The 17318-nt window shown below is 36.9% G+C and overlaps 2 protein-coding genes across 4 annotated transcripts in view; one reads left to right on the forward strand and one right to left on the reverse strand.

The window, feature by feature from the left end:
• Positions 1-3752: 3752 nt before the first annotated feature.
• The window catches only part of LOC117787579 (receptor-type guanylate cyclase Gyc76C-like), a 45585-nt gene continuing 32019 nt past the window's right edge, over positions 3753-17318 (reverse strand). For 2 of the 3 annotated variants that reach the window (XM_034626132.1, XM_034626131.1), the window contains exons 4-18: positions 11175-11397; positions 10484-10681; positions 10308-10373; positions 9996-10208; positions 9782-9936; positions 9024-9246; positions 8793-8964; positions 8573-8733; positions 8162-8452; positions 7729-8061; positions 7354-7519; positions 6982-7291; positions 6686-6914; positions 5750-5914; positions 3753-5680 (exon numbers count right to left, since the gene is read on the reverse strand). In XM_034626132.1, the coding sequence (XP_034482023.1) occupies positions 3803-5680; positions 5750-5914; positions 6686-6914; positions 6982-7291; positions 7354-7519; positions 7729-8061; positions 8162-8452; positions 8573-8733; positions 8793-8964; positions 9024-9246; positions 9782-9936; positions 9996-10208; positions 10308-10373; positions 10484-10681; positions 11175-11339 (4725 nt within the window). In that variant the 5' untranslated portion in view covers positions 11340-11397 and the 3' untranslated portion in view covers positions 3753-3802. Of the gene's footprint in view, positions 5681-5749; positions 5915-6685; positions 6915-6981; positions 7292-7353; positions 7520-7728; positions 8062-8161; positions 8453-8568; positions 8734-8792; positions 8965-9023; positions 9247-9781; positions 9937-9995; positions 10209-10307; positions 10374-10483; positions 10682-11174; positions 11398-17318 lie in introns of those variants that run through there. The other variant, XM_034626133.1, reaches the window with a different exon arrangement.
• LOC117787596 lies at positions 14126-15527 on the forward strand. The gene is made up of 2 exons (XM_034626162.1): positions 14126-14413; positions 14503-15527. The coding sequence occupies exon 2, from the start codon at positions 14544-14546 to the stop codon at positions 15339-15341; it is 798 nt and encodes a 265-aa protein (XP_034482053.1). The 5' UTR covers positions 14126-14413; positions 14503-14543; the 3' UTR covers positions 15342-15527.

A 17318-nucleotide genomic window follows, 5' to 3' on the forward strand; every position in this document is an offset into this window, starting at 1 on the left:
GATCTTCGATACTCTAATGACTTAGAGTCCTGTTGTAGATCAGTAAAATAATTATTAAATTGTTGGGGTGTTAGTTTTGTCAGATCTTTAGCTGAAATGGGTGGTCTAAACGTGTTTCTTTCTTCAAATGGTGATTCAAGTTCACCATATAAGATTTTTTTAAATGTAATATGATCGTCGTCTTCGTTATTGTTGTCAAAATTTACATCGACAGATGATTTTTTCAAAACTAGCATGCTGGAAACCATAGGAGTGAGAAGTGGTTGCAAGGAGTGTTTGGAGGTTGCAATCGAAGCTGGGCGTTTTATCCCAATTTTTTCTTCAATTAATTGTCGACTTGTACCTATCGGATGACCTTTCCCTATCATTTTCTCAATAATTTGTAAGTCTCGAGTAATGTCATCTTCTTCGTGCTTGAATGATTTATCATTGGTCCTGTCGGATTGGTCCTGTTTTTGAAGTGATAATCGAGCATTTCTTACCGCTTTGTCTAAACGGTCTAAATATTGATCAACTTCAGCTGAATTTTGGACCTTCGGTAAACTTTCCTTTTCCAAAAACCGATCTCGAAATAATGAGCATTCCTTAGAAGCTAATTTCTTAACATTTCTTAAAAATTCTGCTATTTTCTCAGGGTCATCTAAGGTTTTAAGGATCTCTCGATTTACGAATTCAAAATCATGAATCAGTTGACTGTGTTTTTGTTTTTTCTTAAGATTTTCTGAACTAGCAGCTGACTTACTCGTCCCGGTGCGAGAATGCTTTGGTTGCTTTTTTTTATGTTTTCTTTTAAGATTTTCTGAACTGGTCCTCGTACCCGTGCTAGAATGAAACGGTTGACTTATTTGGGGTTTTCCTTTAAGACTTTCTGAACTGGGAATTGACACAGTCTTACGTGGAAGAGAATGAATCGGTTGAACTTTTCTATGTATTCGCTTTAGATTTTCGGAACTGGGAATTGACATAGTTGGTTGAGTTTTTCCAAGTTTTCCCTTAAGATTTTTTGAACTGGGAATTGAAACAGTGGGTTGAGTTTTTCTATGTTTTCCCTTAAGATTTTCTGAACTGGGAATTGACATGGTCGTTCCTGGAAGAGAATGAATCGGTTGAACATTTCTATGATTTCCCTTAAGATTTTCTGAACTTGGAATTGACATAGTCGGTTGAGTTTTTCTATGTTTTCCCTTAAGATTTTCTGATCTTGGTATTGACATGGTCGTACCTGGAAGAGAATGAATCGGTTGAGCATTTCTATGATTTCCCTTAAGATTTTCTGAACTTGGAACTGACATAGTCGGTTGAGTTTTTCTATGTTTTCCCTTAAGATTTTCTGAGCTTGGAATTGACATAGTCGGTTGAGTTTTTCTATGTTTTCCATTACGATTTTCTGAACTAGGAATTGACATAGTCGGTTGAGTTTTTATATGTTTTTTCGTTAAATTTTCTGAACTGCCAGTGTACATACTCGTATCCGATCGAGAATGAATCAGCTGACTTTCTTTATGTTTCCTTTTTTGATTTTCTGAAGTGGCAATCGTACTTGGGCGAGTATGTCTCTGGAGTATTTTCCTATGATCTTCAGAGCTGACGATTGAATTACTTCTAATGTATCGATTTAATTTAGGGTTGACGGTGACACTCTCACGTGATGGTGATATTTTCTTAATAGTTTGTAAATATTCAAGCATTTCTTTTCGATCTGCTGATTTTTTTCTACTTTCAGTTGATTTTCTCGAGCTTTTTCGATGCTGTTTTTTTTTAATAACACTTGGGTCCAACATTGATAAGTCTAATGGCAGTGGTTCTTCTTTCTTCCGTACTTTTCTGTAACGTATTATTCGTTTGAACTTATTCTTTTTTATCCTTGTCAACGAATCTGGCATGGTGGTATCCACGGACGACAATTTTTTTAGATATCCGCGGGGCTCTGATGCAAATTTCTCAATATATTTTAAATCTAAAGCCAAAACTTTTTCATCGAGTACCTTAAACCGCTTGTCTGTTCTTCTTTGCCCACCTGGAATGGATAAATTATGCAGCGTATTGAATGTAGCGTCTTTCATTTTTGATGACCCTTGATTGACTAGACTCCGATTAACCGAAATCTGAGATGGAACCGAATAATAAGCAAATCGTGGCCTCGAGCGTTGAGTTATACTTGGGATCAGTTCACTGCCTTTAGTGATGCTTTCGATGGACGAAGATATATTATTTGCTGACAGTTTCCGAATTCTATTTTTATTCAAACTATCTTTGCTTTCGTTGTAATTCCTTGAATAGAAAAGTTTCAATTTATCAGACTCAGCTTTATTTATATGTTCTCCGTTCTTGGGCATCGTGTGACGAGGTTGAAAGACATTGGATTTGGAAAAAAGGATATCCGGGAACTGTGAGACCTTCCTTATGATACTGTAAGGTCCTCCTGTCCTATACCTGGATGTCGGCCAAGCAAGCGGTCTGCTGTCCACTTTCTGCATGATGTTCAATGGTTGGGGAAATGAACAAGGCTCATCCTATGAAACGCTTAGAGGCTTATGCATAATTTAGCTCAACTTTAAATTTAGACTCGTTACTAATACGATTTTTATTATATTTATATAAATTATTAAATTTTATGTTGTAATAAAATTCATATATGAATTACTTTAAAGGTGACTTTTTAAAGTTCAACTGTATTTCAGTCAACCTGGACATTAATTGAAGAAGCTGAGAGTTCATTATGAAAATTGGGCATCTGAAGATAATTAAGTTTCACAGAATTCCATTTGAATTCATTTTAGCTATTCCCGCGAAAAAAAGAAGTGTTTGTTTTTTTTTTTGTTTGTATTTATATATGGCAAATTTAACAAATTTCATAGTTTTAAAAATATACATACATACATAGATACAGTTAAAAAACAGCTGACTGGCGATCTCTGCATTTCAGCTCACAATGTTTGTTTTATGTTTTCATTATAATTTATAATAGCTAATTTAATTATACACATACATACACATGTGTATAGATATAGATATACATATGGATTTATATAGTATAATAGTATATATTTATTTTACGCTTAAAAATTACGTACAATCACACGCACTTAAATTACATACTAGCAAAAACACATTGATTTCATTTAATATAGTATAATATATATTTTTGCTTAGTTTTTATATATTTGTTTGTTGTGGTTTCTCCTTTGCAAATATAATTTAACTAGTTTCATTTTATTAAAATAGCTTTCAATAGTTTTAAAAAATTTTGTTTCATTATAGCTGCGCCTTGTGGATAAGCAATAAGTGGCAATTGTTTAATGTTTTCTTTTTGTTTATATACTTCATTTAAATATTTATATATGTGTGTGTGTGTTGCGCTTTATGCTTTAATAGTTATGCACATATACATACATATAAATTTTATATTATTTAATATAATTTTTGTATTTTATATAAAACAATAACTAGTCTGAAGACCTTGTGACTAGACGGTTCGTTTTCGCTTTTTGTTGTTATTTAATTAAACTAATATGTATTTGCATTTAGTTATTGTTTAAGATGATCATATATATAAATATATATATTTATATCGTTTATAGAGAGTTCAAACACAGACACACAACAAAATTGACATAAAAACGACAATTAACATACAACAATGAAATAAGCCCGATGAAAATTCAATTATTTATATTTTTGATATTTTTTTAGTTGAATCCTTAGACGTTCCGTTTCCAGCTCGCCCTGTTCCTGAGTAACTTTTCGATTTGCCTTCTCCTCCTCCTCCTCCTCCTCCTCCCTGCTAATCTTCATCCAACAACTACACAATACTCTCACGATCTCGTGCCGCAGCTGCCGATGTTATGTCGGGGAATCCAGTGCGCACGGTTTGAACGCTGCTCGGCAAAATGCTGACGCGACTTAGTGTCGATTCGTTGCCATTGCCGCTGCGCATCACGTTGCCCTTGAAGAAATTGGCCACCCAACTGCCCAGCTTGTTGCTGCTGCGTGTCGCCCTTTGATTGATGCCCGAGTGTCCATCCAAGGTGCCGCCGCCGCCACCTCCTCCTCCTCCCTCATCGTGTCGTTGTCGTCCATCGATGTCGGGGGCATAGCTTACACTGTTGCCATATCCAGGAACGCCCGGTTCCAAGTGCTCGAGTGAATGGCAGCGCGTGGAGTCTGCCATTAGCTCCTCGGGAGGTGTGGTCAAGGATGCCTGACGCTGCAGCAGTGGCGATTGCAGGTCCTCCTCCGTGTTCATGCCGCCGTTGCAATTGTTGTTCAAATGCTTGGCACAACTGCTGCCGGTGGTGGACACATTGCTGGTACGTCGCCTGCTGCTGCTCATCCCGGTGGGTACAATGGTGGGATGGGCATTAGCAAAGCTGCTCGAGTAGCGCAGCGTCGACACCTGTCCGTTGTCGTGACGCATGAGTAGACCCACCTCATCGTCGTAGCCATCATTGGCATCCACCGGATTGGCGCCCAGATCCAGATCCGTATCATCTTCAGCCGTCGCCTCGCCATTGGGATTGCCGCTGATCAGCGAGACGCCCGTGTCCAAAGAGCGTGAGTTATTCTTGGACAGCTTCGAGGGCGGCAACTTGACACGTTCGTGTCGCTTGCGCAGCTGCTGCAACGGCATCGGATCCAGGGAGCGGGATTCGCGCAGCAGCAGCTCAGCCGCATGATGTGCCGTCGCAGTTGACTGATCCAATGGCAGCAGCTGTGCCGCACTGATAATCCGATGTGGTCGCACCATTGCCAACGGCTTGTGCAGCGCATTTGGTTGACGCACGAGTCCAGCTGCAGCGGCAGCAGCAGCAGCAGCAGCAGCAGCAGCTGAAGCTGAAGCAGCAGCAGCAGTGATGCCGCCATTCAACTCTAGTAGCTCGCCATCGACAATGACGGCGGCATCGTTAGTATCACAGTTCGTTTCATTTGTATCGGAATGATTCAGCGTGCTGAGCGAAGCTTGGGCGGATTCAAGCAGCGCACTGCCCGCAAAGGGTCCGCCCAAACCATTTAGCGATGGTCGTTCCCTTTCTCTTTCTCTTTCCCTCTCCCGCTTGGCCGACAAGCGCGGCGATTCGCGTGCCACCTGATAAACAGATCCCTGCAGACTGTATGTGGATTCCACATCCGTGGGCCGTGGCACACTACTCTGACGTCGCGAGCCGGCGCCACAATTGTGCATGGCTAGCAAGCTGGGCTGCCTGGAGTCCGGATTCATTTTGGGACTCTTTCGGGGTCGACTAAATAATGGCGGCGGCATATCCATCATATCCACATGCTTCTTCTGTATCGCCTGATCATTGGCGCCCGTCAGCCACCAGGTGACCACCTCGCCCTTGCCCTTCATGCTGACCAGGCCGCGCTTCTCCGTGATATAGCCACCGCCGAGTTTATCCAGCGCCAGTTTACACTTGTTCGATATGTGAATCTTCAGCGCCTCTCCGTTGCTCTCCATACGCGATGCCGTGTTCACCGTATCCCCAAACAGACAATATCGGGGCATGGTCAGACCCACAACACCAGCCACCACTGGACCCGTGTGCATTCCAATCCGCAGCTTCAACGTCTCGTTGGGTCGATGGGCAATACGATGTTGCTTCACGGCATGCAACAAATCCAACGCCATGGAAGCAATCTCGCCAGCATGACGATCACCGTTCTTAATAGGCAAGCCAGAGACCTAGAAATGAAACATAAATTAATTAAATTGCATTGAGTTGGTTTAAATTTCGATCTCGAGAGTACTCACCACCATGTAGGCATCGCCTATGGTCTCCACCTTGTACACATCATAGCCACGTATGATGCGATCGAACACCGTGTAGAGATCATTCAAAAAATTAACCACCTGCAACGGTGTGCTCTCCGCCGACATTGCCGTAAAGCCAACAATGTCGCTAAAATAGATCGTGACCTAAAAATAATACAGAAAGAATATTAATTTATATATAATATAATATTAATTTATATATATATATATAATATATTTATATAATAATATATTTATATATTTATATAGTATATAATTTATATACAATTCACGCTTAACATTTAGCGACATGTACAAAAATTTAAAAGTTTTTATGTGAAGTAATAAATATTCACATATATAAGTAGATAAATTAAAAAATAGAACGATGGTTTGCTCCTAAAGCTTTCATCAAATTATTACAATACCGAACAGACACCAAATGTACATTTTTAATAATAAGCCAAAATGTGTAATTACACAGAAAAATATATAAACGCTCTGTAGTTGAACAAAGATAGTACCAAACTATTTATTTTTATCCATGGGGACATTTATTTATAGTGAAATTAAATAACAAATTTAAAATCTTTAATTTTTACAATTTTAAAAAAGGAAGGAGGACATTTTTTTTCTATCATAACGCGAAAATGTCCCCACAATATTAAGAAAGATTAATGTTATCTGAAAATTATGAACACATCCATCCACATGTATACACCCTTTAAATTGAAACAATTAATTTAGCAACAACTGAATCTTGATTTGAAAATGAAAATTTGTTAAATTATTTTTCTAACTATAAAAGGTATAAAAATATTAAAATAAAAATGTATTATTGTCATTGACCCCATATTATAACGGCTTTAATTAGCTGTTGCTCAATTTAATACAAACCAATATAGAGCTCAAATTATAATCCCTTTTGTCCCTTACCAAATCATAGGATACAGGCTCCACGCCCTGCCCCATGGTCAGCTTTTCTGCCACCGATTGTGGCAACATGCGATGCAGCAAATCCTCCGTTTTCATTTTCTCCTCGCACAACAAACGTGTGCGCTCCGTAACAATATCCTCCAAATTGTTGGCATATTTTTCCATCATTTCCATCATTTGATCCATGATGTTTTTGGTCTTGCCGCCTCTCATCTTCTTCAGGCGATTGCTGTGAAAATTAACGGCAAAAAAGTGATAGGAAATGTGGATTTTTATAATAAATAAATAGAACTCACCGTATGGCACCAAATTCGGGCCTATCGTCGGGATGTTCCGCCCAACAATCCCTAATGCAGGCCAGCACATAATCTGGACACGATTCGGCCTCTATTATCGATTCGACCTCTGGCCGAAATGGCTCCTCGCCTTTAATTGGCAGCTGCTTAACTAAGTCCACGATTTGCTTTGGTTCATAGTTGGTTTGTCCGAATGGACCCTTACGACTAAATATCTCGTACATAATTATGGCAAACGCATAAACGTCTCCCTTCTGACTGCCGTGCATATGATGATTCCGGAGCAGTTCCGGTGCTCGCCATAGCTGATCTACAAATAAAGAAAAATATTAATTCAAATGCCCATCTCTATAGATTTAGGGCTCAACTAACTTCTATAATGTTGATGCTCGCCAATGGACTCGCTTTCGGCGCACTGTCGCAGCTCGTGGAGACCAAAGTCGGTGACTTGCAGCATCCAGCGAGAGGTGACCACACAATTCGAGGATTTGAGATTGCCATGATAGATCAGCTGCGAGCTGTGTATGTACATCATGCCCTAAAAGAACAACATTGCTTTATAAATTATATTATTTGCAAAATAGAAATTGTTAAATTAAATAAACTGCTCGTTTTTAAATGTTTTATAAAATCAATCGTATAATAACATTTTTTAAACCACACTTTCAGGTTCCAAAAATATGTACCCTCCATTTTATTATAATAATTAAAAAGAATTAGATAATATATGGAATTATATTGGCGCACCTTGATGAGATCATTTATGAGTGAGGCTATGAACAGGTCGTCCAACTTGATGTCCTCATTCTCGATGATATCGTAGAGGCTGCCTTTGGCGCAATAATCGGTGACTAGCAATATGCGTGTGGGCTCCACACAGGCGCCAATGAAGCTATTGATGTTATCATGGCGCAGTTCACGCAGCAGACGCATCTCCTTCATAATCTCCCGCGAGATGTCGCGCTTACGTGGGAATTTTAACTCCTTGATCCGCACAACGGCACCGCGCAGACGCGCCGTCGACGTCACAAACTGATGGGACCAACGTGAGCCATAACTCTGGGCGCTCATCAGACTGACCTGAAGATAAAAAAGACATATTAAACAGACAGTTTATAGACCGAAATATTTGATGACCACTTTTCTTAAAATGCGTCAGTTCAGTATTATTTGATCTTACTTTGCTGGGGGATGAGACAATCTCATTGCCGGAATATCCTTTGATTTCGCATATCTCAATTCTCCACAGCAGACCCTCGATTTCCAGCTCGATCTTCCATTTGCGATAGATGGACATGGTGACGACGCCCGAGCAAAATAATAATACTCCCAACACCACAGCCGCCACGGTGGATGTATAATGTGTATCGTCCTTTTGGCACAGCTCATTGGCAAATCCGCACATGGGCTCATCCGTGGGTTTCTCTCCACCTGATGGCCAATCAATCGATCCATTGATGAGCTTATATTCCTGCAATCAATTGAGATAACAAGCTGTGAGTAAATTGTTAACTATAATCAGTTAAATGCCAAAAATCAAATGAATGCAAAATTGAATAAATAATAAAAAAAGAGAAGACGACTCACTCACTGGAAGTTCTTCGCCTTGATGGAAATACGCCACAGGCACCATATGATAATTACATCGGATATTCTCGGTTATATTCCATTTATGAGGCTTGTATGCCAACACCGAAAAGTTACCCTCCGAATCGCCATATTGATCGATCTTAATTGTGGAACCGGTGACGCCTTTTATGAGAGAAGAACCATTGAAATTGAGATTGAGATCTTTAAGGTGGATTACTCACTCATATAAGTACGATTTTTGATGATGGTATCGATAACACGCGTTCCATTGCTGGCCACCTCAGAGATGACCTCATCGGTCAACACACGCTGCTCCATCCTCAGCATCTGATCCAGTGCCCAGGCATAAAGCTTTACGGAATCGTACAAATAAGCCGCATAGATCGATATGAACTGTAATCGATATATTGATGAAATGATGTTATAGACACGATTCGGGAAAATATCGTCACCTTGCTAAATTTACTCTCCGAGAACAACTGCGGCACTTTGAAATTAAACGGCGGCATCGAACTGTAGTTTCGCACTTGGGCCGTAAATTTCTCGTATCCTTTGGTGGGCGGTGTGGATGCCACAACAAGTAAACTTCGCGCCAATTGATTAAAGTTCTCGGTACTCTTGCAGTTCGTCATGCGAGTGATTTGTTCCACTTTGCGCAAATACTTACTTGCCTCACTGTAAAGATTAAGCAGAAAGAAATTCAATTAATTGCGATACAATTTAATTGTGTTACAATTGTACCGATATTCAAAAATGTACAAATACTGTATTTATGTAAAAAAAAAAAAACAAAAGAAAAATCAGAATATTAGTAGAGTTATTTATTTCTATCATCACAAAAAAAAAAAGTTTAATTGAGCTTAACTCCTTTATTATCGTTTTTAAATAGGGTACTAAATATTGTACAATATTAAAACACTGAATTTTGGAATAGGACTTTAAAATTATTTTATTTATTTATTTTATTTATTTTTATCATCACAAAAAAAAAAAGTTTAATTGAGCTTAACTCCTTTATTATCGTTTTTAAATAGGGTACTAAATATTGTACAATATTAAAACACTGAATTTTGGAATAGGACTTTAAAATTATAAAACAACTTCTAAGGAGACATATTCAGCTAGTTAACATTAACAATATGGTATGACATGGTGTTAGACGGCAACTGTGAATAATCTATAACACTTACTTAATTACTATAATACTAACCGTTCCGAATATACCATCATGTCCACATAGATGACCATATATTCGCCACGGGCAAATAAGCCAGCAGTTTCCATGGAACTCATGAAATCAGTTAAACTATTCGACGAACCGAGAAATACATAGATACGTGTACGATTCATTGTGTTTTGGACTACCTGTAAGAAAAAATTATATATATATTGTGATTTACAATATAAATTCAAATTAAACTCACCTGATACCAATAGCCTGAACGACAGCAGGGCAAATTATGTTCACAGCACTTGCCATAATCATCGATAAACGGATGTTTATGATTAATGGTCATATTCTTTTTAATTGCCTGATCCTTGAGTAGATCGGCAACTGTACCCCACACCTCCTCGTAGAGAATAGAGAACTTATTCCATGCATAATATCGCAGCAATGCAATCAATGACTTGACAACCTGCAAATATGAATACAAAATGAATTCCATTCAAAATGTTTCATTGTAAAATAACTTAATATTTATGATTTACGAGCTATTCATATCCCTCTCACTCACCTGCTTATCGGGCGGTTCGGTGCGTGCAAATGTTGGTATCGAGGATGCACGATTTTCTGCGCATTTCTATATGCAAGTGTATTTCAGTGGTGAATGGAATATATAAAGATAAAAATACATATACAGAGTGAACATTATTAGTCATTTATAATACTTTACTCTAGTAAGAAACTTACATAGGAAATCATTGGAATGTTGCGACTCTGCGAGACAATCGCTTCCACATAACATGGTCCTTCCGGGCCAAATATGGTTGCAATGCCATCGCATATCATCTCGGTAATGGCCTTGGTGGCCAGCACCGTATCACCCTTGGTATCATTCCAGCGCAGTGCTAACGTTACATTTGGCAACAAATGCGGATCTTTGTTGATCTATGAGAGGGATTGCATTATTAGTATATGAAATATATCAGGACTGTTCCGGTTTTCACTTTCGGCAAGATTTGTCGGAAGTGAAAATCTTTAGTCTGTTCTTTTATCCATCTGAAAATATTTTGCGTATTGAATTCATTTTGAGTTGGTAAATTTAAGTCCAATTAAGTGATAAAATATTATTTTAAAATGTTTGGCCCAAATTCATTGTGAAAAATTAAATTTTTTTTAAATCCGATGAAAATAGGAAGTGAAAACCGGAAAAGTTATGTTAAATTAGTCATAATAACCATGTTCAATTAAACCAAAAATTTAACATAAAACAGGTAAAATTGTAGAAAAATAAAGAAATAAAAAAAAAAATATGCCTAAGCTTTAATGCACACAATCACTATTCGTTGTCTTTATTTTATTTACAATTTATTTTTTAATTCTGTCATTTTTTAAACCAGAATCTTTAATCGTTAATATGAATTATATATCGCTGGCTTACCTCATTTAATGCCATTGTCAGCGCACCGGATATGGCCAGACCCTGGCGGTCCTTGAGATCGCCAGTTAGGGCCGTCAGATAGCCGACTGTGAGGATGGTATGATTGCTACAATCGCGTACTGCCACCGAGAGCAATAGTAGTAAGTTAAAGGGCCAACGCGTCATGGCCCCTTAGGCCGGGGCCGTTCAGCGCGACGCCTATGGGTGCTAACGGATTTACACTCTGCAAAGAAAGAATGCAAATTCAATTAAATCAAAAAATAAATAAACCATTCGTGTAACAATTGCAACTGACAATGCATTTTTTCTTTGGCATATTTAACATACATTTAAAAAAAAAAAAAAATGCAGCGATAAGGAAATTGCATGTTTGACAAAGTAAAAGCACACACACACAGATACGCAGACACACACAGGAACACGCAGGAAGAAACATCTTCCAGTTCATTTGAAAACAAACAAGAATAGCAATCTTTGGCACGTCGACGATTTAATACACTTAATTTGGCCTAACTTATTGACAACTATGTTTTTTCTTTGACGACTGCTTTTAGTCGTGCATAAATAAATAAATAAAATAAAAAAATTAATAAAATAAATGTATAAGCAGTCATTTTACTAATTTAATATTATATTATTATATGACATTGAGTTCTGACCACCGTCTATATTAGGAGTATATTTTTTAAGAGGATTTAACGAAAAGTTTTAAAGGATAATAATACAATAATCATGAAATTTTTTGTAATATTCAAAATTGTTACGACTTCTTTAAGGCAATAAAAATTTCGTGAGATATTAATTATGCCCTCTGGCAGAGAATATAAACAAGAAAAGAAATAAAATTCCTTCGGATTGTTGGTAGTCAGTATCAGTTGCAAAATCCTGCTTGTCTGTCCAACTAGTTGACTCGCAAATGTCAAAAGTTGGACACACGCACACACATCCACACACACAAACATATAGCACATGTCGACTTAAATTCCTTTCGTATCCTTTCAGCAGCTTCTTCACTTTCTTTGCTTGTCAAGTAAATAAACTTTCCTAGCTTTACATGTGTGTGTGTATGTGTGTGTGGGCATGTGCAAGGGGCCTGCCTGCTATTATCCTTGCATATCCTGACGGTCAGTTTCTCATTGTCTTGCATAGCTTTTAAGCTCTATTTGCGTATTCCTAGCATCATTTTAATAATCAGCACACACCCTACTTCCACACTCCACATTTACCCCACAGCACACGTGTGCATTGTTTGTTTATGTACTATAATTATTATGCATGCTTCTGTTCATCTTGTCATTATATAATTTCGTTTGTGGCATTATCCCGTTGGCGCCATTTGCCTGTTGTTGTTGTCGTTGCTACTGCAAATTGTCGGTCATGTTTGGCATTTGTTAATTGGCTTATGTTCGAGTCAAGGCAAACATTAAAAAATTCTTATGGAATGTTTGCTTACAGCATGAATCGTGCGATAATTAATTATTTAATGTGATAAACAAACACGTATTAGTGAACAAATAGCATAAAATGAATGCAATTAAGTGAAAACTAAAAAAAAGGGAAATGCACATAAAATTCACATGAGAATGTGCATTAAATATTTGCAAAGAGTTAAATGAAGTGCCTGATTTTATATTCTTTATGAGAGATTCATTCGGAATTCATTAGGAATACATTAATGCAACAAGCAAGAATGAAAAACTGCAATGAAAAAAAAGATAAAATTATGAAAATACACAAAAAATTTTAATCAAATAAAAGAATATAAATTTTAAATTTTTACACAAATAGCATAAAATGAATGCAATTAAGGAAAAACTAAAAAAAAAAGGAGAATGGAAATAAATTTCACATGAGAATGTGCAATAAATATTTGCAGAGAGTAAAATGAAGTGCCTGATTTTATATTCTTTATGAGAGATTCGTTGGGAATTCATTAGGAATACATTAATGCAACAAACAAGAATGAAAAACTGCAAAAAAATAAAAAGATAGATATTAATTTATTAATGAAAATACAAATAATTTTAAGCAAATGATCCTATAATAATAGAATATAAATTTTAAAGTTTACACAAATATCTAAAACACAATTTGTTATCAGTGCACTAATGTAAGGTAGAAATAAATAAAATATAGTAAAATACGGCATTGAGAATGAACTAAGGAGAACTAATGAACATATTACTTGTACATATAAGTAAGAGTTAAATATAATAAAAGAAAACCTAAAAACGCGTAGTCTACAATAATAAAGAATAATTATTAATAAGAGAATGATACAAAATGATATTAATTCAAATGAGTTAAAAATCGGGAAAACAATAGTAGGTAAATAAATAAAAGAGACTAGAATGTAGGAAATGAAAGTATATTAAGTTCTTAATTCAATATGCTTGTATTTCTTTACATTCTTCTTCCATTTCCCTACTAATCTTTTTCTCTTTTCTTGCTCTCTTCATCTGCATCTCTGTGTATGTCTAAGCACCCCACCCAAACGATACAAATTAGCATTTCCGACACACTTCACGTTTCGCAATCGTTTGTTATTCTATTATTTGTTTTGCCAATGTTGCAATTTAAAATTAGAACCAGCCACAATGGAATGATGGAAGCGAAGAGAAGAGTCAATGGGGGACGGGGAATCAACTTTTGGGCGCCATTTCGTTTGCCAATCTGTAATAAATATTTGCGCAGCTATTTGACACTTGGCGAAATGCGAAATGCTTAAACGATGCGATGCCAGATCTAACAAAATACGTATACGCAGGGTTAAACGAGCCAAGCGACAATGACGATGAATGAAATGAAGTTCATGAATAACTCAATAACAATTACTCGAACCATTCGAGTTACAAAATCACTGAAAGAGTTCCTAAAAATGTAGTACTATGAAATAACAAATTAAAACAGTGAAATGAAAAGCAAGTAAGATATTTTTGAAAACTTTGTAGGCTGAGGTAAATTTCAATTGATTTCAGTCATACATTCAGTTTTCTGTCTAGTCTCACACATCATGTTTGTTGTTTGTTAGGAATCCTTTTATTTTGTTGTTTTCTTATCAAAATTTATCGTTTACGTTTCAACACTCCTCCGGCAAAAGACAACCAAAATTCAATGTTTAGCTAACCAAAAAAAAAGAAGCAACTAAGAAGCTCGCTCTTGCAGTGCAGTGTGTACGAAGGTGACTTTGCGTGAATTATGTAACAGCAGCAAGTACGAAACAAAAGGGACAGCGCACGGTAAATCCCAAGGAATCCTCTTATCCTAACCCACATCTTATCACTATTCCCATCCATTTCATCATCATATTCTATGCAATGATGCACAGACTTTAGCAACCGTTTCGAGCGCAGTACCCCCGATTCAAGGATGGCCATACATGAGCAGATCGACAACCTGAACATCTGGTGGTTCCCACGCGACTTTTGTCAGTCACGTTTTGGCGAATACCAACAGAGTGGAACCAATTCCTGTACTCTGATCTCATTGATACTCGCCGATAAGGTAGCCAAGGCGGAGAGGTTCTATCATCGGGTGGCAGAGTTGCCACCACGCGGCTGGGAACTATTTGGCAATGCTATGAACGATGGCAATAATGTCTATCATAATGTCATCACAGCACATACGCCGTTGGCTAGAAATCTGAATTTAAATATACCAGATGCAATATCGGCGATACGTTCACAGCACAAGATGAACTTTCGGCTGGAGGAGTGGTTCTACACCCATATGGAGGCCGATCCCAGTAATCCCATGTACAATCGCAACGTTGCCATGCAGCTCTCTCGAATCTTTCAGATAACATTGCAGGTCTTTCAGCAGGCGGGTACGACAAGTGGGCGGGATATGACGTCGCATCTATTTGCGGCCATCATTGCGGACAGTCGCACGGTAATGATGACCTTTGACTTTCGTGCCTCAATTGTTGCCCTCTTCGATTCCCATCAACATGGCCGAGATGCCGGCGCCGTATTTGCCCAATGCACCATACAGAATATGGATGATTTACTCTTTTGGTTTATCAGCATGCTCCACAATGTCTACTCAAGTCGTCCGGCCCTATTTGAGATATCGTTCCTTAGCTCACAGCCGGGCGTGGCTAAGCGAATACCGCCTGCGATCAAAAAAGTTGCGAATGATATCAAAAAGTCACACAAGTTACATTAGTTAAGCCAAACATAATACCGATCCTGAATACCATCAGCAGGCACTTCATAGATAATGAGTTTTCCAATTTAGTATTTAACAATCTATTGGGTAACAAAGTTAAAAGTTGAAAGGCGCGAAGCAAATACAAACAACCAAATTCAAAAAGTCCAAACTAATAAATACTTAATAGCAAACTAGACCGAATTAATCATTGTTTCTATTTAAGAAAACCAACAGTTTTGCAGGTACTGTAATCTTTAAAAATTACATCAATGATTTTTTAATGTTTATTGTTTAACTTACAAAATAATGTTAATTTATAATTATGTATAATCATTATTCTTGATTTTTTTCTCAAAAATAATGATTAAGTTGTTAATAAATCATTATTTTGTGAGTAATCAAAAAAAATAGTAAATTACAAAACCATGTTGTAAATTCAAAGATTATCCTTAATGAAGAGTATTATTTTATTTCTCGGTATCTTAAAGATTGTACAAATAAGGAAAGGAATTTTTAACTTAACACAACAAATTTACTTTTTACGGCGTCTCGTTTTTAGAAATTAAGAAATATTGGATGTTTTTTGTAAGATTGAAAGTAAACCAACTTTTATTAGAGAAATGTTTAAAAAATTTGGAAAAAAAAATAATATTTTCCATGCAACAACAAAATATTAACTCATGTTCAAAGCAAAATTCCGTACAGTTTTCACAAAGCTGTGGCTTTTAAAAGTCTAGAAATACAGTTTGTTTACTGCGAATTATGCAACTATTTTTAGTATTTATTAATATATGCCAGCTGTTTTCCAACGGTTAAGTTTTATATTTCCGTTTATTTGAATTACTTAATAAAAATTCTTATACTATATACGTTTTTCATAATAATGTCTATTTAATCATATTATTATTGTAACGATTTTTTGAGTTTCTCGTGCTTTTCTCAGTACTTTAACCAAATAGTTTTATTTGTGCTTAAAATTTTTTTTAATTCTCAAAAACTTAAAATGATTAAGCTAAAATTCAAATGATGATAAAAACTACGTTTCTTACGAAACTGATGAAGCTATGGCGTTTTAAAGGCCGTCTGTTTACTGAAAATAATAGAACTATTCGTAGAATTTGTCAATTACATATATGCCAGCTGCTTTGAAATTGTAATTACTTTCTTAAACGAATACAAACAAATGTTCCTAGGATTTCTCATTTTACTTAAGAAAATATCTAAAGGATACGTTCAAATACGTACTTTGTAACGGATCTTTATTACATGTAGTTGTCGAGCAACAACAAAAACAACAGCAGTAGCAATCTGTAAGCGTGTCTTTTGTTGTGCTTTTCTCAAAAAGCTAATCAAAATGAGTTAAATAAACACATAACGTAACCTATTAAGAACTTGGTACGTGACAACAATTTGAATATTTTTAATGTAAACAGAGAGCGGAATACGCGCCAAACGGAGACCAATGTATCTAAAAATAGAATTCACAATTCAAAGAAAATATGAGAGAAAAGCAAATCGAGCAAAAACAAGAAATAGTAGACGACGAAGAAGAAGAAGAAGGAGGAGGAGGAGGAGGCGACGACGAGGTAGCAGCAAAACAACTACAAAATAAACTTTAAGCCTAACGACAACAACGACGACGTGATAAAACGTTTAACGAAATCAAATACAAATACAAATACAAATGCAAATACAAATGCAAATGCAAATGCACACAGAGCGCAAATAGCAGGCAATGACTGCAGAGAGCAGATTAAGAGAGAGAGAAGACAGAGAGAGAGAGAGAGAGAGAGAGAGAGCGATCGGAGACTTGAAGTTGTGTAACTTAACCAACAAAAACATCACGTACCCACAACGTGCAGTGACCACTCTCTCTCCCCCCCAACCCCACGTCTTTTACCCTTACACACTCTCTTTATCTTTGTGCTGCTCTTGCTTGGCGCAACAAGTTGCAAATGCATTGAGACGTTTGCCTTTTGTTTTTTTTTTTTT

The sequence above is a fragment of the Drosophila innubila genome, assembly GCF_004354385.1.
Source record: "Drosophila innubila isolate TH190305 chromosome 3L unlocalized genomic scaffold, UK_Dinn_1.0 0_D_3L, whole genome shotgun sequence".
Taxonomy (NCBI): Eukaryota; Metazoa; Arthropoda; class Insecta; order Diptera; family Drosophilidae; genus Drosophila; species Drosophila innubila.